The sequence below is a fragment of the Mixophyes fleayi genome, chromosome 1 (genome assembly GCF_038048845.1).
Source record: "Mixophyes fleayi isolate aMixFle1 chromosome 1, aMixFle1.hap1, whole genome shotgun sequence".
NCBI lineage: Eukaryota > Metazoa > Chordata > Amphibia > Anura > Limnodynastidae > Mixophyes > Mixophyes fleayi.
In genome coordinates, this window is record NC_134402.1 from 307,455,893 (window position 1) to 307,482,097 (window position 26,205).

The 26,205-nt window shown below is 41.7% G+C and overlaps 1 protein-coding gene and 1 long non-coding RNA gene across 3 annotated transcripts in view; one reads left to right on the forward strand and one right to left on the reverse strand.

Moving 5' to 3' along the window:
• The window catches only part of LOC142157592 (uncharacterized), a 45,739-nt gene that overhangs the window by 18,133 nt on the left and 1,401 nt on the right, over positions 1 to 26,205 (forward strand). For both annotated transcript variants that reach the window (XR_012692519.1, XR_012692518.1), the window contains exon 4: positions 6,646 to 6,833. This is a non-coding gene — a long non-coding RNA (uncharacterized LOC142157592). The remainder of the gene's footprint in view (positions 1 to 6,645; positions 6,834 to 26,205) is intronic.
• The window catches only part of LOC142157576 (myosin-7), a 29,466-nt gene continuing 9,551 nt past the window's right edge, over positions 6,291 to 26,205 (reverse strand). The window contains exons 10-39 of the mRNA XM_075211199.1: positions 25,875 to 25,978; positions 24,635 to 24,773; positions 22,785 to 22,903; positions 22,525 to 22,674; positions 21,750 to 21,920; positions 21,193 to 21,502; positions 19,874 to 19,944; positions 19,588 to 19,675; positions 19,096 to 19,213; positions 18,868 to 18,991; positions 18,642 to 18,778; positions 18,161 to 18,416; positions 17,692 to 17,934; positions 17,437 to 17,613; positions 17,212 to 17,357; positions 16,975 to 17,065; positions 16,245 to 16,634; positions 13,758 to 13,884; positions 13,073 to 13,191; positions 12,691 to 12,887; positions 12,392 to 12,575; positions 12,126 to 12,291; positions 11,607 to 11,731; positions 10,906 to 11,214; positions 9,907 to 10,110; positions 9,505 to 9,630; positions 7,712 to 7,987; positions 7,192 to 7,287; positions 6,669 to 6,803; positions 6,291 to 6,388 (exon numbers count right to left, since the gene is read on the reverse strand). Coding sequence (XP_075067300.1) covers positions 6,368 to 6,388; positions 6,669 to 6,803; positions 7,192 to 7,287; positions 7,712 to 7,987; positions 9,505 to 9,630; positions 9,907 to 10,110; positions 10,906 to 11,214; positions 11,607 to 11,731; positions 12,126 to 12,291; positions 12,392 to 12,575; positions 12,691 to 12,887; positions 13,073 to 13,191; positions 13,758 to 13,884; positions 16,245 to 16,634; positions 16,975 to 17,065; positions 17,212 to 17,357; positions 17,437 to 17,613; positions 17,692 to 17,934; positions 18,161 to 18,416; positions 18,642 to 18,778; positions 18,868 to 18,991; positions 19,096 to 19,213; positions 19,588 to 19,675; positions 19,874 to 19,944; positions 21,193 to 21,502; positions 21,750 to 21,920; positions 22,525 to 22,674; positions 22,785 to 22,903; positions 24,635 to 24,773; positions 25,875 to 25,978 — 4,919 coding nt within the window. The 3' untranslated portion in view covers positions 6,291 to 6,367. The remainder of the gene's footprint in view (positions 6,389 to 6,668; positions 6,804 to 7,191; positions 7,288 to 7,711; positions 7,988 to 9,504; positions 9,631 to 9,906; positions 10,111 to 10,905; positions 11,215 to 11,606; positions 11,732 to 12,125; positions 12,292 to 12,391; positions 12,576 to 12,690; positions 12,888 to 13,072; positions 13,192 to 13,757; positions 13,885 to 16,244; positions 16,635 to 16,974; positions 17,066 to 17,211; positions 17,358 to 17,436; positions 17,614 to 17,691; positions 17,935 to 18,160; positions 18,417 to 18,641; positions 18,779 to 18,867; positions 18,992 to 19,095; positions 19,214 to 19,587; positions 19,676 to 19,873; positions 19,945 to 21,192; positions 21,503 to 21,749; positions 21,921 to 22,524; positions 22,675 to 22,784; positions 22,904 to 24,634; positions 24,774 to 25,874; positions 25,979 to 26,205) is intronic.

A 26,205-nucleotide genomic window follows, 5' to 3' on the forward strand; every position in this document is an offset into this window, starting at 1 on the left:
ATGTTGGATCTGTATATTCAATAAAAACAGGAAAATGTAGCCCTATTCTGTTTATGTATTATTGGAACTTGAAGGTGAGTTTACATCTCATTTAGGTTCTACTATACAGTATATCATCCTGTTCACCACTTTAAAGCTGGCCGCACACACTGTAGTGTTGGCAGCAATATTGGGCAACTGACCCAATATCTCAGTGTGTTGCTCCAAAACAAACTCGATACTTGATAGTAAGTCATGAATGTTTGTAAATGTGAAATGATGACTTATATCAGCCAGAGTGAAACCAAAAGGGATCTGGCTGTTCAGCACATGTGCTTAACAGTTGGATCTGGTTCATTTTAGCCGCCACCATGTGTAAACAGACTGGACAGTGATCCTGTCATTTGATGCTCAGGCCTAGTGTCCTTCCACTTGTTGAATGAAGGTATAATACCACTTTGTTTGTGCCACTGTGTTACCCAGCTAAGCTTCAAGGATGAACATAAACATGTACATCAATGTATTGTACACAACTAACACTGTAATCATTAGTAGATCAGCAAAGAGGGTAGAAACGACTATATTACAAATTTCCAGCATTAGATTCCTGCATTTTTTTGTTACCCATCCACATCCCCTGCAGCCTCATAGAACTGTATATATCACTTTACAAAGGGTCTGATAGTCCCAATAGTGAGCATGTGGCACCGTGTCACGACTGTAGTGGGTGTTTGACTGGTAGAAGGTACCTGCTGTTGTTGGCGCAACTCAGAGGAAGGCGCGGAGTCTAACGTGCCCCTGGTATTCACCAGGAACCCCCGCAAGGAAGTATGGACTCCGCTGCAGGGACACGCAGGTCGCGGTCCTTCCTAGAGTCCACAGCGAGATACAAGGGAGTGTCAGACAGGCCGGTTCGGCAACGTTCAAGTAGAGGAGGTACAAAGGGAAATCCAGAAGAATGGTCAGGCAAGCCGGGTCGGTAATCTACAGGGAGCGCAGTACAAGGCAGAATCCAGATAGGGGTGGTCAAACGGTCCGGGTCAAAAGGGTCACAGGCAGCACGAGGAAGGTCAGGAACAATATAGCAACTGGTACACAGAAACGCTGGAGGCAGGAAGACCTGATACTCTGGCACTGGTAGGAGGGCCAGAGAAGGTTTAAATACTGGAGTGCTCCAATAGAATCAGCGCTGCAGCGCTGTCATCCTCAGCGCCGGGAATCACTATAGCGTCCCGTTGCCTAGCAACGGGTCGCGCTGTCTGCAGAGGTCAGGCGGCCGAGGATCCGGAAATGACGCGTCTGGTTGCCTAGCAACCAGACGCGCGATCATACAGTCAGGCGGCCGTGCGGACGGCGCCTGACAGTATACCCTCCTCTTCCTCCTCCTGTTTGAAGGAACTTCTTGAGAATTCTAGGAGCGTGAAGGTCCTGTTTGTCCACCCATGATCTCTCCTCTGAGCCAAATCCTTTCCAATGGACCAGAAATTGCTGTTTGCCACGAAGAATGCGAGAAGCCAAGATCCGACTGACTTCGAATTCAGTTCCAGAAGAGGTTTGTATTGGTGGGGGACGACCGGGAGGTCGATAGAATTTATTGAGTACCAGTGGTCGTAGTAATGAGACATGAAAAGTATTATGACATCTCAGAGAAGGAGGAAGTTTCAATTTGAAGCATACAGGATTAATGACTTGCATGATGGTGTACGGGCCAATAAATCGAGGAGCCATCTTCATAGAAGGGACCTTTAGTCTTAGGTCCCGGGTGGATAGCCATACCTGGTCTCCCACCTTTAAGAGAGGAGTGGCCCTCCGATGACGATCTGCAAAGATCTTGTGATGCTGAGTAGCCTTGAGTAAAGCCGTCTTAGTCTTAGCCCAAATGAGAGAAAATTCCCGATAAAGAGTATCTACAGCTGGAACCGGTGAAGAGGACACTGGAAAAGGATCCGGAAACACAGGGTGACTTCCGTATACAATAAAGAACGGAGAGAATCCGGTAGACTCATGAATGTGTTGATTATGGGAGAACTCCGCCCAAGGAAGGAATTGAGACCATTTATTCTGGTTGTCGGAGGTAAAACAGCGGAGGAATGTCTCGAGATCCTGATTGATTCGCTCCGTCTGTCCGTTGGTTTGCGGATGGTATCCCGAAGAGAATTTCAATTCTATGTTTACTCTCTTACAAAAGGTTCTCCAAAACTGGGATGTAAATTGGACTCCGCGGTCCGAAATGATCTCCTTCGGGCACCCATGTAGTCTGAATATCTCCTTGATAAAGATATCTGCCAGACGACTGGCCGTGGGCAGTCCAGTTAGAGGAATAAAATGTGCCATCTTCGAAAATCGATCAATAACCACCCAGATAGTGGTAAACCCTGCACTGAGGGGTAGGTCTGTGATAAAATCCATGGCCACACTTTCCCAAGGAGCATCGGGGATAGGAAGTGGACGAAGAAGGCCTGCCGGGACTCTTCTACAAGTTTTGTGTTGAGCACAGGTAGTGCAGGAAGCAATAAATCTCTCAACATCGGCACGTACATTAGGCCACCAGAAGCGTCGGCAAAGCAGCGATGTAGTCTTCTTTATTCCAGCATGGCCGGCAATGCGGGATGAATGAGCCCACTGCAAGGTCTTGAATCGGAGATGGGGTTCCACAAATGACCGGCCTGGAGGAGGAGAGGACGTTTTGGTCCTAGTAAGGGCTACGATATTAGAAGGATCAATAATATGCTGCGGAACCAATGGTCTTAAACGATCGGAATCGTCAAATGAGCGAGATAATGCATCAGCACGTCCATTCTTGGCTCCCGGGCAGAATGTGAGCTTCATGTCAAATCGAGCAAAGAAGGATGCCCAGCGGGCTTGCCGAGGATTAAGGCAACGAGCCTCTTGAATGAACACTAGATTCCGATGGTCGGTAAACACAGTAACAGGAAATATAGCCCCCTCCAACAGATGTCGCCACTCCTCCAGAGCCGCCTTGATGGCCAGTAATTCCTTGTCCCCTATTCCATAATTACATTCGCTTGGAAGAAATCGTCTGGAGAAAAACCCACACGGGTTGTGTGAGCCAGCCGGAGACTCTTGAAAAAGCACCGCCCCAATGCCTACTGAGGATGCATCTACCTCTAGGAAAAAAGGTCGTTCTTGATCTGGCTGGGACAGAACTGGGGCTGAAGAGAATGCTTTCTTTAACGTTATGAAGGCAGACATGGCCTCCGAAGACCAGACCCTAGGGTTGGCAGTCTTCCTGGTTAACGCTGTAATGGGGGCTATAATGGTGGAGAATCCCTGAATAAATTGGCGATAATAGTTTGCAAAGCCGATGAACCTTTGAATAGCTTTAAGGCCTTGTGGCTGAGGCCAGTCCAGAATAGCTGACACCTTGGAGGGATCCATACAAAGACCTTGACCCGACACGATGAAACCAAGAAAAGATACCTGACTAATCTCAAACACACATTTCTCCAGCTTGCAATAGAGGTGATGTTCCCGAAGTCTACGTAAGACCTCCTTTACTTGTTCCCGATGAGTCTTCAGATCTTTAGAAAATATTAATATATCGTCTAGATATACTACCACAGAAGTGTATAACAGGTCATGAAAGATATCGTTAACGAAGGTTTGGAAGATGGCTGGGGCGTTGCAGAGGCCGAAGGGCATCACCAGGTACTCGAAATGTCCATCTCTGGTGTTAAAGGCCGTTTTCCATTCGTCTCCTTCTTTGATGCGAATCAAATTATAGGCCCCACGGAGATCTAGTTTGGAAAAGATTTGAGATCCACTGAGTTTGTCAAAGAGGTCGGAGATGAGAGGTAGTGGATATCGATTTTTGACAGTGATGCGGTTGAGAGGACGATAATCAATACAAGGCCGAAGAGACCCATCCTTCTTCTTAACAAAAAAAACCCCTGCACCCGCTGGGGAAGTAGATTTGCGGATAAATCCCCGTTTCAGGTTTTCTGAAATATATTGAGACATGGCTGACGTCTCTGGACGAGATAAAGGGTAGGTCCGCCCTTTGGGGATGGGTTGGTCAGGAGATAAAACAATAGCGCAATCCCAGGGACGATGGGGAGGCAAGATCTCCGCTTCCACTTTACTGAATACATCCTGGAATTCCATATAAGCCTCAGGAAGGTGGGTTAGCTCGGAATGAGCCATTACTTGACATTTAGGAGGCAAGACTCTAGACAAACATTCAAAGCGACATCCTTCACCCCACGACATAACTTGAGCGTGGTCCCAATCCATCTGAGGAGAATGTCTTCTCAGCCATGGTAACCCCAAGATGAGGGGATTAATGGACCTCGGCAACACCAAAAGTTGGATAATTTCGCTGTGAAGTACTCCTACCCTCAACCGAACAGGAGAAGTCACGGATGAGATGGAGCCGTGAGTGACACGACTTCCGTCGACTGCCGTCAGAGATAACGGTTGGGGCAACGGGTTCAGAGGTATCTGGAGCTGCGAAGCTAGATCCGCCGAAATGAAGTTCCCGGAGGAGCCGGAGTCCACAAAGGCCGTGGTGGAAAAGGTACCCTTGGGGGTGCTCAGGATGACAGCCATCTGAAATTCTGGAGAATTTTCTTTAGAATAGGGAGCAACTGTGGATTCTCCTAAAACGGCCTCCCCGCCACCATTTAGGAGGAAGAGTTTCCCGGTTTCTTGGGACAAACTCTTAGCAGGTGTCCCGGATCTCCACAATACAGACACAGGCGTTGTTTGAAGCGTCTCTCCCTCTCTTCAAGGGATAATTTAGAGCGTCCTACTTGCATTGGTTCGTCCACTGGCAGGATGGGATTTTGGAACTGGGGTGCTAGCCGTGGTATGAACCGTTTGCCAGGAGAGCGTTCCTGCGTGCGCTCTTGGTAACGCAAATCCACCTTTATGCACATGGAGATGAGAGAATCTAACTCAGCCGGGAGTTCTCTGGAAATTAACTCATCCTTAATCCGATCCACCAGACCTTGCCAAAAGGTTGCCACCAGTGCTTCATTATTCCATTTTAACTCGGAAGCCAGGGTTCGGAATTGAACTGCGTATTGCCCTACGGACAGGTCACCTTGGCGGAGGTTTAACAAGCTGGTAGCTGCAGAAGCAACTCTTCCGGGATCATCGAAGACTTTCCTGAAAGCTTCAATGAAAGAGTTGGAGTTATGAAGAAGTGGACCCCCTTGTTCCCATAAAGGTGAGGCCCAGGCAAGGGCTTGACCACTGAGGAGGGAGATGAGAAAAGCTACTTTGGTGCGTTCTGAAGAAAAGGCCCCTGGGTTGCACTCAAATTGGATGGCACATTGGTTCAGAAAGCCCCTGCACTTCTTGGGATCACCGTCAAACTTTTCGGGTGTCGGGATGCGTACACCGGAGGCCGCTGTAGAGACCGTAACCACACTGGATGCTGTGGATGCCGCAGAGGTTATGGCTGGTGTAGCGGGTGCAGCATTCTGAAATGTATCGAAGCGGGTAGCAATCCCTTGGACACATTGTAGAAGATGCGCTTGGGCTGCTTCTTGTTGCTCCACACGTTGGGCCAAATGCAGGAGTAGGTCACGAGCAGACGGTTCACCAGACCCCTCCGTTGTCATGGCCAGAGTATACTGTCACGACTGTAGTGGGTGTTTGACTGGTAGAAGGTACCTGCTGTTGTTGGCGCAACTCAGAGGAAGGCGCGGAGTCTAACGTGCCCCTGGTATTCACCAGGAACCCCCGCAAGGAAGTATGGACTCCGCTGCAGGGACACGCAGGTCGCGGTCCTTCCTAGAGTCCACAGCGAGATACAAGGGAGTGTCAGACAGGCCGGTTCGGCAACGTTCAAGTAGAGGAGGTACAAAGGGAAATCCAGAAGAATGGTCAGGCAAGCCGGGTCGGTAATCTACAGGGAGCGCAGTACAAGGCAGAATCCAGATAGGGGTGGTCAAACGGTCCGGGTCAAAAGGGTCACAGGCAGCACGAGGAAGGTCAGGAACAATATAGCAACTGGTACACAGAAACGCTGGAGGCAGGAAGACCTGATACTCTGGCACTGGTAGGAGGGCCAGAGAAGGTTTAAATACTGGAGTGCTCCAATAGAATCAGCGCTGCAGCGCTGTCATCCTCAGCGCCGGGAATCACTATAGCGTCCCGTTGCCTAGCAACGGGTCGCGCTGTCTGCAGAGGTCAGGCGGCCGAGGATCCGGAAATGACGCGTCTGGTTGCCTAGCAACCAGACGCGCGATCATACAGTCAGGCGGCCGTGCGGACGGCGCCTGACACACCGGTTATGGCATTGTATATGTTGTATGTATATTGATACATAAGCAGAGACAGAAGACAGTTTGAATTCTTTATTCTACGAAGAGGGACATGTCATGATACAGAGAGTCTTGGACACTGCATCATGCTGGGTTTATTCCTCATTTAGAGATTTCTGTAAAGAAAGAAGAGACAGATAAGCTAGTATAATAGCCAGTGTTTGTCATTAAAACACACTACCATGTTAACATTGTTCTTCCCCAATGATATTGTAATACTCTGTTGTTTACAATCTATGTTTAACTCTATACTCACTCAATAGTAAATTCCAGGTTTTGTGTATTCAGTTCAAATATTATTTCAAGATAGGTGTGTTTGCTTTTTTCTGGTACTTATCCTGTATTCATCTTCTTACCTCTACAATCCCACCAGTGCCCCCTCTAGAGAACACCAACCTTGGTCCCAGCATCTCTGCTCTTGGCCCTCAGTTTGTTGACCTGAGACTCTGCAATGTCTGCTCGTTCCTCGGCCTCATCCAGCTCATGCTGAACCTTACGGAACTTGGACAAGTTTGTGTTGGATTGTTCCTCCTACAGATGGAAGAAAAGAAGAACGAGAGGGTAAGTCACTATTTACATGGGGGCAGGAATTCCAATGTGAAATGTATTGTTGAATATAAAATCACTGGGGCAAGTATAGGGTTTTAATGGGCATCACCTGGTCTTTATGTTTGTCAAATGGCACATTTATTTATATATTTATAGCATTCTTAACAATATATATGCACAAGTATGGTATATTTATATATGGAAGAGCTCTGTATCACCTAAAGATCATAAGTAGTGCTTCAGATTTATTTATTTTACACTTCCTTACATTGTTTGGCTGGTTTCCAGGTCATTGTAATACCTCCTTTCCCCCTCCCCTTTAACACACAACTGGACTAAAAAAATCTAGCTATAGTAGAAAGGCACTTACAGACTCTTCCGCCTGTCTCTTATAAGCCTTCACTTTGAGCTGCAGCTTATCAACCAGGTCCTGAAGATGAGCCAAATTCTTTCTGTCCTCGTCGGTCTGCAGATAACAGAGAATGTGAGAGAGTTAAGTGCTGAATGCTGTGGGAGTCACAAGAAATAGTGCTGTAGTAAATTGCATAGATAGCAATGTAAATACAGAGAAATAGAAACAAAATGTAAAGATATATTCATAAAACATCAAATGCCATAAAATCAAAGACAAATTATTTATTCCATTTATGTCACCAAATCATCCAGGTGAATACTCTGTGCAATGACTTGGGATTGCTCCTGTGTCCTCTCAAGACATTTCAAAAAGAATTGTACTTTGCATATTAATATGTTTTCTGTTTGATTAATTTTTGTATCACAACCATTGGTAGTTATATAACACATTTTTTTCATATAATATGTTACTTGTTTAAAACTATCTGTTATGTGGCACGTCTTGTGTTTTTATCTCCTCCAATTATGCCCCATACCTGGTAGGTGAGCTCTTTGATGCGCCTCTCATACTTCCTCATGCCCTTCACAGACTCGGCATTGCGCTTCTGCTCTGCTTCCAGCTCATTGTCCAGTTCCCGAACTCGAGCTTCCAGCTTCTGCAGCTGCTTCTTGCCTCCTTTCATGGCAATCTGCTCAGCTTCATCCAGGCGCTGCTGAAGATCCTTGATAGTTTGCTCCATGTTCTTCTTCATCCTCTCCAGATGAGCGCTTGTGTCCTGCTCTTTCTTCAGCTCCTCAGCCATCATGGCCGCCTGTCATAGAAAGATGCAGAGCCGTAACTAGGGTGGTGCGGGCGGTGCCGTCGCCCCGAGCGCAAGCCCAAGAGGGCGCAGCAGCCGCCCGCTACCTTCCCCTACCCGCCGGCATAGTAAAAAAAAAAAAAAAAAAAAAAAGTCAATAAAGTTAATACAAAAGGGGAAGAAAAAAAAAAAAAAAAAAAAAAGAAGTCACCTGATCTCCCGGCGGTTCCCAGCAGTCTCCTCGCTCCCACTGAATGTGACGTCATCACGCCCGACGTCATATTCAGCGAGGAGCACTGCTGGGGCAGAAGCAGCAGGACACAGGACACAGGACACAGGACACAGGACACAGGACAGGTAAGTAAAATTGTATTTATATTATGTGTGTGTGGGCAGGCTATGTATTTTTACTCAGCTTAGGAGGTCACTCAATATTCAAAACCCAGTATTTTTTTGCAAAATGCCTTTTACAACAATCCAGTAATTGTTTTACTAAACAATTGATCTGTAAGCGATCTGGAATGTACCCAAAGTGCTTATTTATTAACTTATCCAGCAAGTTAGTAGGTCAAATGTATTTTAGAAAAAAAACTAAATTAAAAAAAAAAATTGTGTTCTGCAAAATTAAATATCCTTTTTGCTTGTGGGCACTTGTGAGTGCTAAAGGAGGCACACATTTATTTTCTTTACTACCCCCTGACCTATAAGATCTGTTCTGTTACTTGACCTAATATTCCCATCTTGCCTCTTTTTAGTGTACTATATTAAAATAGCAATGTATGTCATAGGGCTTCTCCTTTCTATATAAAAAAAGCTAGGTTAATGGAATCCCACCACTGTGTGTGTGTGTGTGTGTGTGTGTGTGTGTATATATATGTGTATATGTGTATGTGTGTGTATATATATATATATATATATATATATATATATATATATATATATATATATATATATTCTTTCAGTAAAGTGCTAGCCACACCCACACATTAGGTTGGCCACACCCACTTGTCAAATGCCACTCCCACTTAGATGGGGGGCGCCGGTGCCCTGTCTCGCCCAGGGCACTAAAATGTCTAGTTACGGCACTGGAAAGATGTGTATGAAAGATATAGTTGTTACCTTGCAAACCCCATTCTAGTAACAGACCATGAAAAAGTATGCTCATGTTAAAGCACAGGAGTGATAACTCACTTAATGTGCTTTCATAGCTATAGTATCTATCTATACTCTATCTATGTCTATCATATTTATCTATACTTACATATGGCACTTACCATAAGCATTAAAATTCCCTACAAATATAGAAAAAACTTATTATGGGCCAATAGTTCTATCTAGTATTCCTATTCTAATGTATGTTTTAATCTGTAAACAGACCTGTGCTTATCCCAATTATGTTTAAAATTCCCACTACATTTGCTGGGAGTTTGTAGCAATCATCTCTTACTCTTACTGGGAGTCCTAAGGGTACTGCTTAGACACAAATATATATGCAATATACAGTACATATACTGTTATATAGTACATACATCAGTAATTGCTTTCTTGGCCTTCTCTTCTGCATTACGACATTCCTGAACGGTTTCCTCCACCTCAGTTTGCAGCTGGGACAGATCAGACTCCATCTTTTTCTTTTGATTGATTAGACTGGTGTTCTGTGTGAGACATTGGGTACATAATTAGACATTTGAAACTCACAGGAATGGAATTAGAAACTGCTCATTTGCTAAATGTCGGAAGAGCCATGGGTCAAACTATTGTTAGGAAGACAAAAGGCAATGGAACAATCCATTTTTAGAAACAACTGGACAACTATATATGGAGTAGGAGGGAAAGTTATAGGAGATACTTTTCTGAGAACTGAAACCAAGATCAAGGGAACTGCAATAATGCAATAAACAAGATGCTTAATACATTGTTAGTCACCTGACCTGAGAGTGGAGAAGTTGCACTCTCTCGCTGGTCTCTATCAGCTCTTGCTCTGCTAGCTTGCGTGCCCTCTCTGTCTGTTCCAACAGAGACCGTAGTTCCTCCAGCTCAGCCTGGAGCAGCATGTTCCTCCTCTCCACAATTGCAATATTCTCCTTCAAGTCCTCGCTGACTCTCAAAGCATCATCCAGTTGGATTTGAGTGTCCTGTGGGATTACAAACGCAGAACAGTGATTCAAATGCAACATTGAAAATGTCATAAACATGACAATCAGGGCCCTCTTAACAACATTATGGGCCCCCGGGCAAAGCAGTGCACCGGGGCCCCTATATATATATTTATATACTCGTAAAAAAAAAAAGTGATTTTATATATATATATATATATATATATATGTATATATCACATTTTTTATGCACCGGTCAGCCGTCAGCGTCCCTTGAAATAATTAAAAAAACCAAAACCCTTAACTTACCTTTTAATCGGCTTATTCTGCGATGCGATCCTCTTCACTTTTTTTTCGAGTCACTGCTGCTGCCTGCTGATTAAAGTTGTTTTCGCGCGGTGGACTCCTCCGTGTTGCACTCCGCAATGGATGTTGGGCGTGATGACGTCAGGCCCGACATGCACGGCAAGTGCCACACGGAGGAGAAGACCAGGGAGGGAGCCAGATCGCCAGCTGACCGCAAGGTAAATATTTTCTTTTTTCTTTTTTGTAGGATTTATTTTTAGCGCTGCCTCTGACGGGCCCCCCTGGCACCTGCCCATTGTGCCCAATGGAAGAGACGGCCCTGATGACAATGACATGTTTTGCGTCCTGTCAACTAACAATGAATGGATATCTAAATCCACATGGCGACTTCTCTAAATGATTTTATCTTTATTTTTGCATGAAGTAGTTAAAAAAAACAGGAATCTCACAAAATATACAATGTAAACTTTTCATATAGAACATTCTATTAAGCAACTAAGAAGATTTTGAAGTTAATGCCCATGGTACCTTTAGGTAGCCTTGCAAACTCTTCAGTTGTTTCTGTGCTTCAATTGCTACACGGTTAGCCTGGCTGAGCTGAATCTCCATCTCATTCAGATCTCCTTCCATTTTCTTTTTGATCCTCAGTGCCTCATTACGACTTCTGGTTTCAGCCTCCAGTGATGTCTGCAGTGATTCAACCACTCTTTGGTGGTTTCTCTTGGTCTGCTCCATTTCCTCATCTTTTTCAGCCAACTTGCGTTCAAAGTCGGTCTTTATTTGGTGCAGCTCCAACTGCATATGTAGAATCTTACCCTCCTCATGCTCCAGGGAAGCCTGTGAGGAATTTAAAGAGGCAACAAACAATTATATAAGCACATGGCTATAATCACAAAGACATCAGCCAAGAGATAGTAGGGAAAGATATTATGAAAATATGTATTCCTAATTTAGATTCAAAGTCTACTTTTACACCGAGTATCATTTTTATCTTGTATTTCTCATCAAATTCAAAAATCAGACATGGAAGTAGTGAGTTTCAGGTAAAATATATTAATGAGTATTGATGTGTTACCAAATAGGGTAATTGTAGCATTGCAATGTTGTACTAATCAAAGGTACATACCCCCGTACTCCCCGGTAAAATAACACAAAATCAGTGATACAGTGGTAGAGGTTGACCAAGCTCCTGAACTTAATGTGACTAAATATTCAACTTTGTGGCTGACCTCTGCCTCCTCCAGCGCAGACTGTATCTCCATCTTCTCCTGCTCCAGCTGCTTCCGTATCTTCTCCAGCTCATGGATGCTCTTCCCACTCTCACCCAGCTGTTCTGTGAGATCTGAGATTTCCTCTGAAGTTGGATAAAATAAATTTTACTGAAATAGACTATTTCTAGTTGTAAACTTCTCATAGTATGTACTACTTATATTACTGGATGTTAGAAGTGAAACACATCAGGTGACCATCTTCCATTTCACATTATTTAATACGATTAGATATACCAATATTTAATACCTTGGGCCATATTAAATTAAGCCACAACATCACACCTTTTTTTATTTGTTATTACGGTACCGCAACATTGCGGATTTTCCTTTGTAACCCTGTGGGGTGCGAATGGAAATCGGTGGTGTTACAGTAACACATAGTGTCGTCGGGTCCATACCGGAGGCACTACGCGCTTAATTGAATATGCGTGTGTTGTAAGAGAGATTGCATGATGTGATAAATAATACTTTTCTTACCTTGTAGATTCTTATTTTCCCTTTTGAAAGTCTCCAAATGCTCCAGAGACTCCTCATAGGCATTTTTCAACTTGAATAAGTCAGTGCTCAGGGTGCGAGCCTCTTTCTGAGAGGACTCCAGCTCCGTCTGTGATTCTTCAAATTTTTGCTTCCACTCAGCTAGGACCTAAGTGCACAGATTAATGGTTAATACTGTCCGATTCTTGTTAGCCACAATCCTCCCCTTTACTCTTTTACCCCCAAAACACTGCTGCCTCCTTTCTTACTTTATCAAAATTTCTCTGCTTCTTGTCCAAGGCAGCAGCTGCAGCATTTGATCTCTCAAGGTCCACCATAAGATCCTCAATTTCATTTTGTAGACGGTGTTTAGTCTTTTCCAGAGATGAACATTTAGCGTTTACAGCTTCTACAGCTTCTTCAGCATCCTGCAACCTTTGTGCCAGTTTCTTCCTGCAAAGATCAGGTTACATATATAAAAACATGGGAATATAGAAAACAAATTTATATTCTCTGTAATGGCACATCATGCCTACCAGACAAAAATGTGTGAGTTGTATAATCTTACTTGGCCTCCTCTAGCTCCTCCGTCCTTTGGATAGCGTCTGTCTCATATTTGGTCCTCCACTGGGCCACCTCCGAATTGGCCTTAGACAGAGTTCGTTGCAGCTCTCCCTTGGCCTCTTGTTCCTCCTCATACTGCTCCCTCAGGAGATCGCAGTCATGACGGGCAGACTGCAGAGCATGGGCTAGAGCATTTTTGGCCTAATAGAGGACGAAAAAGGTTGCAATGTAATATATCAAACATCAATTAAAATCTATGACATGCTATTGAAGCTAGTAGATCAGACTTAAATGACAAGTCCTGCTATGCCCCCTACTGTTTTTGTATTACGTTGCAGATGCAACTATACTATACACATTTTGGTTTTCCAAGGCATAATACATACTTTGGATTCCTCCTCCAGCTGTCTCTTTAGATCTTCCATTTGCTGGGTGTAAGTCTGTTTACCACGAGTCAACTGTGACACCAGCGACTCCTTTTCATCCAGCCGGCGGGATAGTTCCCCTATGAAAAGAATGATAAAATGAAAACAATTACTAAACCAGAAAATAATATAAGTAGACACATCAAAGTCTGCACTTGAAGGCTAAAATGTGTCTGGTAGATCATTTTGCATGGGGCAATAAACAGAATGTGAGATTTGAAAGAACAAACAGTGATTTTCTTTTTTGTATTTTGGGCAGGGCTTTGGCTCAACAGCACTTAAATGACAAAGTGATTCCTCTTTCATTATTATTTTACAACATTCTACAAGCAGTATAGGATGAATTGATTGCATTAAAATGTTGATTTGTTAATTAATCCTAAATGCTCCTCTTTGTTACGCCAGTAACACGGACTGACTGCCATTGCACTAGGCTAGAACAGCACTCTGCGTTTAAATTGTAGCAGTCTGTTTTACCATTGTTGATGTTACTGTACAGTACTTGCCAAGGACACACTATGTCCCATCTACAGTAGTTGTACCATTGCAATTGATTAGCCAGTTAAAAGGCTATGAATGTGGTAAAGTGGTAAATGTTAGATTGGTTAATGTGTTTGCATTGTCACAGAGTAAACAACGGTTATACCATTCTCAGTCTGCAGTTTGGCACGCTGCGTGGACAGATCATTGACCGTTCTCTGTGATTCCTCAGACTTAGAACGATGTTCATTTACTTGATCCTCTAAAGTTCGGCATAACTTCTCTAAGTTAGCCTGCCAAAGAAAAGCAAGAATAAGAAAAATTAAAAAAGAAGACCCTAATATGTGGAAATGACTAATATAGGGAATTACAATGAACCACCTGACATTCTAAAGTACGGCAAGATATAAATGAATTTTAATAAAGGGGGCAATAAGGATGCAGTTATGGCTACTTGGAAAAAAACTAGTGATAATAGTACTTTCTATGTTCCCTTATACCTCCATGTCAGCACCATCCAGAGTATGACAGTTTATTACTTTGGGAGGAACAAGGACCTGATGGACTTTAAGTCCAAAGCCCAAATCCTGGCTAGACAAGACATCCAGTTTATGTTTGAAGGAGGTGTAAAAAGTCGCTGATCCTAATTACAGTGGAAAAATCTCTTTCCACCCAGAAAATTGATACAGCACTGTTTGAATGTAGATTTAAATCCTTATGGTGTTCAGCTATTGGCCTTACTGTAATGATAACCAGTAGAAAGATTGTCTTAATTGTAAGCAGCTTAATAGGAATATTGTCTGATCCCTCAAATAGTTGAATTACCACATCAGAGAGAACTCGATTTGAGTTCTATGGTGGACAACAGTTACAGAACATCAGTAAAATATGACAAGTTGTTTTTAAAAAAATCTGTTAATCCAGGAATTGTCAGGAAGTTTATAGTTGTAAAGGACATTGAGGGCTCCTATGAACTTTGAAAGTGCTCAGTTTTAAACCCTTGTCCAGCCCTGCCTGTAAAAAAATCCAATATTTGTGTTAGCGCTGTGTAGAAGGTCCTTCCTTTCTTTGTTGTAAGACAAAACAGTTCTCCAGATCCTGAAGTAAATATTGAATGCTACTTTGTTTCCTACTCCACTTGAGGAGTGTAGCAATTACTTTTTCTGAAAGCTTCTTATTTTTTTAATGTGCCATTCAACAGCCATGCCTTCAAGTGCAGTCTTTCAACCTCTACATGTACCACTTATCCCTTCAGTGAATAAAATTGGTCCACTTTCCCATCCTTATCCTAGACTGCTGGTATCGGTATTATTACTGGGTATTTTTAGGATCCAGTGAGCTCCTTTTCTCAGATTATCTGCCGATCTCCCCAAGTTCAGTGAATTTTTGACCTGTCCAAAATAAATTATGGCCTGGTATAAGATTCTGTCTCTTCCAAATCATCAGTACTGCTTCCTGAAGCGCCCTGGAATATGCTTGTGCCCTTCTTGCCCAAATTACTGCAGAAATGCAATCATTAATCCCAATTGCAGTTCCCTTGATGGAAGACTTTTCCTGCATCTGGAAGAGTTAAAGCCATCTGTCTGTGGACAGTAATGACAACTGGTTCACTGTGTCCAGAATTCACCCCACAAAATGTATACTTTTAAAAGCATCACATTCAAATTCAAATTCAACATTTCCTCAAGTATCTTCTAAATAAATATATATATTATACATACAAACATAATACAAGCCACTGGCACTTGAAATTCAACTGGTATGTATAATTACATATAAATAGTTCATAAAATAGCTCCTTTAAAAAGCACTCCCTTATTGTTGGCAGCTCTTTTTCAGGTATCCCTGCTCGTTCCACCAGGAATGTGAAATCTAAAAGAAAAAAAAATATATGGCGCCTCCTGGTGCAGTTTTGCCATCTTTTATAGTCTTTAATCACATACCAGTGGGATAATTAAATTATGCTCGTTTTAAAAATAAGACCATAAAAGATGTCAAAATATATATATCTAATATATAAATGTCTAGTGGCGTGTGTTAGTCTGTCTGTCTGTGTGTGTGGAAAAATAAAACCAAGCTGCAGCGCCACCTGCTGGGCGGAGTTATACACTGACCTACTAAATTCTTAGTGTGTGTGTAAAAAAAAATTCAGAAAGGGCTGAAATTTGGTATACTAAGATATTTTTAATTTGTTAATTTAATTTGTTAATTGTTAAAAGTGTTTATAAAGATTTAAAAAAAATATATATATATTTCTTGAAGGAGAAGTGACAGTTGGGAGTGGTTGGTGGTTGAGGCCTGGGCTATGGCCCAAATGCATGACAAGAACCTTTTTAACACCTTAAGTAGCTTGATTTGACTAGAATGCATGAGTATCATGCACGGGTTAACTTGTGTGTGTATATATATATATATATATATATATATATATATATATATATATATTGTTTTGTTCTTCTAGATATCCATTGTTTTAACAAGCACTTTTGACTGGGGGTATTATGAATTACACTATACAAGTAAATAATAGGGACGGGAGAGCTGTGTTCTTGCTGAGAATTTGGAACACTGTTGAGGAAAGCATGGTCAATGCAGCTGGATAGAAAACCTGGAAATATAAATATAGATAAATGTTTTTCAGTCTTTCTTTTACCTTGGATTTTACCACCTGCTCCATGTTGGATGCTACATCATCTAGCTCCAATTTATATTCACTCTTCTCCTTTTCCAGTTTCTGCTTCACTCTCTGCAGATTGTCTATCTGCTCGCTGAGCTCTGCCACAGAGTCTGCATGTTTTTTCCTTAGTGTAGCTGCTGTGGCCTCTGACTGCAGAGTGGACTCTTCTAGATCCCTCCTGAGTTTCAGGAACTCTACCTCTCTCTTCTTGTTGAGCTCCAGTTGCACTGAGGTGGCTCCTCCAGCCTCTTCTAGACGCTCACTGATCTCTTCCAACTCTCTTGACAGGTCACAGCGCAGTTTTTCTACTTTAGCCCGCGCTGTTCTCTCTGCTTCCAGTTCCTCCTCCAACTCTTCAATTCGAGCCTGGCAAAAGGGATTTAGACAGTGTAGAATGTGACTCACAGTGTGGTATGGAATACCTTATCATTGAGACTCATTTTAACATTATAATTATTAACATTTATTTACATAGTGACAGCATAGTTCATAATACTTTACAATTGGAGACAAACACAGTAATAAAACGAGACTTGATATTAAAAGACAGACAGTGCGGTAAGAGGGTCCTGCTCACAAGCTTAAAAGCTATTGCTCGTTTTTCATAATCTGAATATTTTACAATGTAGCATTGTCAAAAGAAGTTTAAGTGGTCTAATTCCTTCCAAAATATTTACTCTTCCATCAGAATCACTTTTAGAGATACCTGCAGTTCTTTCATCTTCTTCTGAAGCTGAATACCCACAGTCTGTTCATCCTCAATTCTTGCATTAAGCTGGTTGATTTCAAAATCTTTCCTGTAACAAGTAGAAGAGAAATGTGATTGACTGCTTCAACTCAAAGCCAAAGCAGAATATCATCTCATGTTAAATCAGTTTGCACTACACAGCTAATTTGTACTTAGACCATACCATGAACATCTAGAACATGTTTAGTCACTTACTTTTTCAGCTTCTCATCAAGCTGCTGTTTATCATTTTCAAGATCCATTAAACTTTCTTGGGTCAATTTCAGGTCTCCTTCAAGTTTCCTCTTTACCCTTTCCAGGTCTATTCGTACTTTTTTCTCTTGCTCCAAAGACCCTTCTAACTGTGTAGTTCAGAAATCTTAAGTTAAATATCAGCAAAATGAATAAAATTGCTTATTTTTATCTATAGATGCCACTTACATCATCAACCTGTTGCTCAAGTTTGGCTTTAGCTTTACTCAACGCATTGACCTTATCTTCTTCAGCCTGGAGGTCATCCAATGTTTGTTGATGTGCCTCTTGAAGAGACTTTTTCTCCTTGGTTAACTTGGCAACAATCTCATCCAACCCAGCCATCTCCTCAGTTAAATTTTTCACCTGTCAAACAAATAGTTCATGTAAGAATGGGCTAAAGGTTATAACAGATTGCCAGTGTGATAAAGAAAAACGTCTTACCTTATTCTCCGTGGCATGCTTCTCCTTTTCTACTTTGGCCAGTGTCAGCTCCAAGTCATCAATATCCTTCTTCAGCTCAGAACACTCATCCTCCAGCTTCCTCTTCTTAGCTGTCAGCTCTGCGTTCATCTCCTCCTCATCTTCCAGCCTTTCTGTCTGCTCTTTTAACTTGGCTTCCAGTTGGATCTTGTTCTTGATAAGTTGCTCACACCTCTCATCAGCATCTGCCAAGTTGTCTTGCTCCTGAATTTATTTAGAGAATAAAATATATTTTATATATATATAAACATCCATTGAGGTGTTTAAGGTTTTGCATCCAATTTAGAGGGAAAGCTCTGCACAGCATGGTTGGACCTACCATGTTCCACTATAGAAAAATTAAAAACTTGTACCTATGAAGTGACGATGTTCTAACACACCCTCCCACTCTTAAACTGAATGGATATTACATAGTACACTGAGCACTCACAGCTTGTACTTGAAGCTGCAGATCATTTTTCTCCTGCAATAAGGAGACCATCTTCTCCTCAAGCTCTTTGCGCCGAGTCTCAGACTTCTCCAGGGCTTCTTTCAGCTTCTGGAACTCTTCTTTCATGGTCTGCATCTCCTTCTCATTTTCTGCACTCTTGAGAAGGGGCTTTATCTTAAAGTAAAGTTTCATCCAAGGCCAGTTTTTGACGCCCATGAATGCTCGGATATTCCACTGGATCACCAGGAGAGCATCTCTAGACAAAAATTAAAGTATGATTTTGCAGAGTCTGTTGTTTTAGGTTGTGTCATTCCTCACTTCTACATAAATATTTTATGGTACAGACCTTTAAAAATGGGTAAGTATGCTAATGATCTGAATAGTATTTGTTAGAAATATTACACATTTATTTAGTAGACTGTGATGTGCCTTAAAACGCTATTGTATAATTTACAATTTTACGCAACACTTGGTGGGCTACCTGCGCTCCACAATCTTCTTAAATTCTATTCTTGAGAGGACACCTCTGGATTGGGCTTGGATACGGGTGATAATTCTGGAAAGTCGCTCATCTCGCAATTCCTCCAGTTGGCCCAGCAAGCCTGCCTTAAAGAAAACCTATGAATATAGAAGGGTTAATTTTATGAGCAACTGACGACTTTTTCAAAATCCAATTTCCTGTCTTACCATTGAGGTGATTGGGTTACCTTGGTATGTCCAAACTTGTACTGAGTATGATCAATTTCCAATGAGGCCAGAAGTTTCTCTGCCCCCTTCCTACTGTCTATGAATTGTCCCTGTGGGATAGCTGCAGGGTTCAGGATTCGGTACCTCAGTGAAAAGAAAAATTAAGAAAGCCAGTATTAAATATAGATTATATTGTGTTACTGTATCCCATGTGCTCCACAAGCCATCTGTCTGTATCACAGACCTACCTCTGTCTGAAATCACCATACAGGATGCGGTTGGGGAATCCCTTCCTGCAGATTCGGATACCTTCCAGCACACCGTTACAGCGGAGCTGGTGCATTACTAAGCGGTTATCCATCATACCTAAGATGAGGGAGGACAAACATATATCTTCTTTAGTATCAGGTAGATCCTTTTACAATATAGATTCTTCACTGAAAGGACACATGATGGATCCATCATTTTGTATTTGCTTTTCTTTCAAAAATACACAATAGTGGGGTGATATTGAAATGAAATGAAAACATGGATATCTGACCAGTTACTTTGATGAACCATCACCAGTTGGCAAAATAAGATCTGGGATCTCTGATTTTGCCTGCATGCTACTACATAACTTTGTGCCTAAGGGTTTTTTTGTACTGGTTGCTAGCAAAACAAAATGTCTAAATTGAATGGGTATTTAATACATCATGCGCACGAGGGTAACGGATCTTGTAAGCATCAGGTCCATTTACCTGGGGACTTAGTTTCATTGGGGATGATGCAGCGAACAAAATGAGGATGTGTAGAGCGAAGATTGGTCATCAACTTGTTCAGATTCTCCTGGCAAGGGGAACAAGATTAGACAGAGCATAAATGGGGCAGTTGGTGAAATGTCCTTAGATACACTCGGTAAGAAGCAGCAAAGTTCACCAGGAAATTATTTAAAAATGTTGGCCTAAGGCTATGACTACATGAAAACAGACATTTTATGCTGTAAAGGGCATATGACATGAGAGACAGAAACAAAAAAGCCCTTACCCGATGCAGTGCGGACACTGTCTGGAAGGATGAACCTTTCTTCTTACTGCCCTTTCCCTTCCCAGCTTGTTCTAAACAGTACATGTGAGGGGGAAGCAAGTTGTCAATAGACTGAATGGGTGCAAGCATTAGAAACTAGCAAGAGACAGACATGTACGTTGTTATGTAACAAATAGTGTTGGCATACAGATAATAGCATTCTTTCTTTCTATACACAGTATGTATTAATTTAACAATTGTATATTAGATTGTAAGGGTTATTTACAAACATGGGTGCAATAGTGCAAATGGGCAGTTACCAATAACAACCAAACTGTTATTGAATTTAATGGACATCAGGGTAAGTAAGGTATGTCTTATTTCTATGGGTTTCTGCACATTGCCACTCTCGCATCTCTTGGTAGTAACTGGATAAACTAATGCTGTTATCCAGTGTTTTTACAAGCAATCACGAGTCAATGATGAAAAACAAAACTTAATATAATCCTGTCCAGAGTTAAGCTGAGCTTCTAACTCCTTTTGGATGCTGGCGGGGGCAGCCATCTTGGCTTTATGCAGTCTGTCTTCTCCGATTGGCCTGATCTTGATTCATCAGTAAATAGGTAACAAACTTAACATTGTCAAATTAAGTCTATCCTGTTATTGTAGTATCTAGTACCTTGTTCAGTTAAGTTATCCAGAAATGGGCTTATCCAGACACTCGTTCCGAGTTCTGAGCAACATTATATGCTTCTAATTTGTCTACACATGGAGGAGGCCAACTGGACAGACTCATCCATTTAGGACTCTGTCTCAGTGACATTGGGAATGGTTAAGATGGCTGGAAAATGGAGGCACTAAGGGCAATATTGGTCATTGGCCAACTGGATTCTCAGGTGTGCTAACTGTTGTACACTAAGCATCAGTTTCGCGAGAAGATTCATATTATAATTAATAATAAATAAAAATATATTAGTTGTGTAATTACAAAGTTCTAAGTTCTGATTGTTAAATGGCTAACTTGGCTCTTAAATGATCAAAACTTACTAGCAGGGTCAAATGAAAAGCAAATGAATGACTGCATACAGGTTCAGTCCACATAATGGATGATTCTGCTTTGTATAAATGATAGATTCAATTTAATGTGTGTTTAAGTGATAGATTCAATTTAGGGTGTGTTAAACTATTGTAGATTGACCGGATTTGTATGTAGCAAATCAACTAATTTATGCGATTTCTGACATTACAGAGAGCATAATATCGTAACGTTAGGAATGGAAACATGTATTAGGAAGCCCTAAGTCAAACATGAACTGGTTCAAATTACCAGTCTTCTGTACCTGACTCAGCACTGGCATAGTTGGCAAACAGGTGGGCCAGCATTTTGAGAGATGACTTCTGATACAGACCCACCACAGTCTCATTCAGCGGGTCCTTGTTTTTCACCAGCCAGCCCATGATGTTATAGTCTACTGTGCCCGCGTAGTGCATCAGGGCAAAGTGAGCCTCAGGCTTCCCCTTGATATTCCTTGGCTTCTGGAAGTTATTGGACTTGCCCAGGTGATTATCATACAGTTTGGCTTTAAAGGTTGTGTCAGTGGCTTTGGGAAACATGCACTCCTCTTCCAGGATGGACATGATTCCCATGGGCTGCGGAGAGAGAATCAGTTATGACTTTGTGCCCTGACACAACAATACACAGTCTCTTCAGGAGTAATACAGGGGCCAGAAACTTAAAACTGTTAAGCAGATACAGATGAGATAGAAGCTGTGAAGGGAAGAAAAATGTTATATGTACTGTAGACAAAGGGGAAACCTTGCAAGTGTCACAAGATGGTCTATACTTTGTGCGAGAAAACTGAAATAGGTTTGACCTCCATGAGAGGGACACCCTCACCTTCTCTATGAGATCAATGCAGGCCTGCAGGTCCATGCCAAAGTCTATAAACTCCCACTCAATTCCCTCCTTCTTGTACTCCTCCTGCTCCAGCACAAACATGTGATGGTTGAAGAACTGCTGCAACTTCTCATTGGTGAAGTTAATGCAGAGCTGCTCAAAGCTGTTAAACTGGAGAGAAACATATGAAAAATAAAAGAAATACAGTAAAATATATGCATATTGGGAGGAATTAAAGCAACAAGGATTAGCTTTTCTATCAAGAACCTAAATAAACAATTTGACCTCCTCGATGAATCAGATGACTATTTTGCCAGAATTTGCTGATACCTCATTCCAGACATGGACAAGCCACAAGCACGTATGATTTCCGGTGTTTTGGTATGACCTGAGGTTTATACTGCTGCCCACGTAAACAGCTGAGGTCGGCAGCATTTTCTGACCACTTTGCTTGAGATGTATTTTGTATAAAACTCAGCATGAGCAACGTCTGCAAAATTGTTTCCCTGAACAATTCCTTGATGACCTTATAATAAACATCAATGCCACACTAGAGCTTTTCCAAATCTGATAATGCTAAAAATGTTTTTCATTTTATCAGAATTTCTAGCATGGTTTAACCATCTAGTACTTTGTTATTTTACAACTCAGCTGTAACTCAGCTCTCCTCTCTTTTTGAATTTATCTGTGTTGAATTAGTTCTTCCTACACAGCCTTCCACTTAATCCCCACACTTGCCTGATATAGCTTCCTTGCCAATGTCCCAGTGACTTACATCAAAGATCTCAAATCCTGCGATGTCCAGCACTCCAATGAAGTATTGTCTGGGCTGCTTGGTCTCCAGTGTGGTATTAATCCTCACCACCATCCACATAAACATCTTCTCGTACACTGACTTGGCCAGGGCACCTGTGGAATAGTACACCTGGAAGAAAGATCAGATAAGTGTAGCACCCTATACACAATGTCATAATAGTGTATTGTGGTGTATTTATTTGTATTCTGTAATGTCATCTGCAGGTAGACATAACTGACCTGATTGACATTCTGTCCCTTGGTGACATACTCATTCCCCACTTTGACCCGGGGGTGACACAGACCCTTCAGGAGGTCAGCAGAGTTGAGACCCATAAGATAGGCAACTTTGTCAGCCTCTGGAAACAAACAGTGTATATCACAGCACAGCCTTAAAATATACATAATACACAACAATGATTACACATAGTAAATATATATATTTTTTAAAAGGCTGCACTATGTAATATTGTATACAGAATAGGACTATTGCTATATTGAAACACAATGACAAAGTTATTCATAATTCCACACAGTAAGACTAGGTACATAATGAAGAATTTTCCAACCGATGTGTTAACTCCAACGATTGTACCTACGACTGAAGGTCCGATCAGTCTGAAGATTCATCCATACACACAGACACGATTTACCTTCAGATCTGTGCTCTTCATCTGGTCCTTTATCGGTCCTCTATTCTTTGGAGAATGACAGCACAATATTCATTCATTCTTGTCACATTGTCACATTGTCACACTGAATAAACCACCTTGTTATAGCTATACACATGTCCTAACGAATTTCGTTAGCTTCTGTGACTCTCAAACAAAACATTCTGTCTCAGAATGAACTGCACTCTCTACATTTGTTCACCGGGACATTCATTGCTAGCATCGACTGAAAAGAGCCCGTCTTTGTAAACTCTATGGAAAGCATACACACTACATGATTGGTCGGTGATTGGTTGGAAAATATTAAACAGTAAGACCAACCAAATGAAACGATGATCGGCACTTTGGGGCGACTATAGATCATCGTATCACTTCACACACTCACACGATATTATGAGAAGGAGGAGAGCTGGATTAAGACCACATAAGACCCCCCCCCCCCCCCCCCACCATTTTATCTTCCCAGCAAAAATACTTTTCTAATGATGTTATTCTGCACCTGTCCACCATGCCATTCCATTTACAATTTTTGATTTTTACTTTTTTATTGTTTTCTGGAGAGAGTGCCAGTAGCTGCAATGATAAGGCTACGCCTTAGCCTTTCCTTTTGCATGCTGTCAAGTTACAAGTTGCTTAACAATCAATTGCCTCTGCCAACGCTGGTACCATTAGTTGGCTCTGCCTCTTTACCCTAACAACCAAAGCTTGTCAAAGGCAAGGCAGCGCAGCATTGCTAGTTGCAGAAGTTGCCCGTTGTGCTTAAATAAGGCAGAGCCAGAGTCGCAGTGGCCTTTGAAAGCGATGGGCAGCAGCGGGAGTGAAAGGGAAAACTAGTGTAATCCAGACCCCTCAGTAACAAAAATCAACCCCCCCACACCTTTCATAAAAACGGATTAGAGTAACCTGGTCCCCTCGGTGGCCAATGAGCCCTAGGTGGGAACCTAAGCTGCCTAGTTGGTGATCCGGCTCTGAGAGGGAGTGGAGGGTCTTAAAATAGCAGGGGATAAGAAAATTGTTTTAATTTAACTGAATTATCCTTTAATTTAAAGCAACCTCTTAAATACATATGAAATTGATATTAGTAAGGTTTGTTTTGGTAGTTTAAAGCATTACAGTGAAAACACACCAGTGGTAAAAATGCATGAGATACTGGTGTGATTTGATTTGCTAAATCTGTTGTGTTTTCTTATGTTTGTCATGTTCCAGTAGCTGTACTGTTATACAAGAGCTGTGTTTACTGTCATAGTGTGCTGGAAATGATATGGAAATAGCTTGAGAATTGTAATAGAATCAAGAATATTTCAACAGTTGTGACCTCAACAGTCTTCTACATTAAATTGTACAGTAAATTATATCGCAAACATAACAAATTAGCATTATAATGATGTTATATTCTTTTTATCATTACACTGATCTTACCTTCTGTCCCATCTGGTTCTGCCTGCTCTTCTCGCTGCTTCTGTTTGAATTTCATGTTTCCAAAGTGCATAATGGCTCCAGTTAGCTTGTAAATTGAGTTTTTCTCATCCTGAGAGAACCCCAGCACATCAAAGGCATTCTAAGGGCGGAGAAAGCAGCATAGGGTAGACTTAATGACATTTTAATGATTGCTCTATGCGGGATATCTATTAAAAAAAAAACAGTTTGTATATGGTTTATGTCCACATACTAGATACATTACACAGTAATGTATATTAATATATATCACATCGCTAAGTGCAGAACTAAACACAGCTCCTTAATATTGGAATTCCGAACGTTACTGAAAACCGAACAGGAAGCAAAAATGCCACTGAGAACATCTGCTCACTGCCAACCTAAGCCATCGCCTGCCCTGAATGGGTATGCCTAGCGGGACTATCAGTCATTGGTAAAATCGTTAAGGATACCTCATCGGTAGAAATTGTCTGTAGTTTGTACCCAGCTTAAGCAGCACACCAGGAATTATTAGCCTGCTTTACAGTGTCCAGTTCTGCAGCACCAATATCGGTGTTCTATTAGTCAGTTAAGTCTCTTGCTGAGTTTTTTGTTGTATATAAATAGCACACATTGCTATTGGAGCACACTGTGCCAATCAATTTGAGGTTGCTCTTGTACTGAACTACGAACATAAAAGAATATGAACATAAGAAGTATAAACTAAGTAGCATTTCAGTGATATGGTTTTTAACAAGCTTTTCAAGGACAGTAGTACATTTTTAGTGACGAGTTAGAGATCAGACCAGTTGTTACTACATGACTAGCTGTCAGCGCCCAGCAGCTTGTGAAGCTACCAGGCCGCTGACTACACGGGTAAGGCAGGATAGAAAAGGCAGGTCCTAAAAAGCCTAGCACAATTAGGCTATACAGATGCACTTCATCTAATACATGATTAGTGGAAATTCCATTGTTCTTCAAAGTGAGCAATAAAAATTATGATTGTCTGCACATTATATTCCAAACCCCAGAGGAAATTAACTGTCCACAGAGTCATGAGGCCATTAAATAAAAAATGTAAAAAAGAAAAATCCACCCAATTCAACCCACTATAATCATGTTGTCTGCATAATTCATTATGAAAGAAAAAAAAATGGCACAGAATTGGAGAACAGAGAGAAGGTATTCTTGTGGTTCACATGATATGGGGTTCAAAGAGAAAAGAAGTGTTGATGGAACTTACATCAGTAGCCAAGAGCTCTTCTGTGTCATCAATAGAAGCCACAGTGGTTTCCCCTTGAGAGATATACGCGTAATCGTAAGGGTTATTGGTGACCAGCAACATATCTATGTATAATTGGAAAAATAAAATAAAATAAAATATTAGATATAGCTAGAGAAAGGACAGAGGAGGTAAGCTTTAGGATCGATATATCCAGGAAATAAAGTACATAGGCATTATGGGCCCGATTCATCTTTGGATGTGGCCGTATCTTGCGTCAAAAAACTCTCTAAACTCTCCGGTCTGTGCCAGAACAGGACTTACCTGAATGACCGCAATTGCATGCACTTCA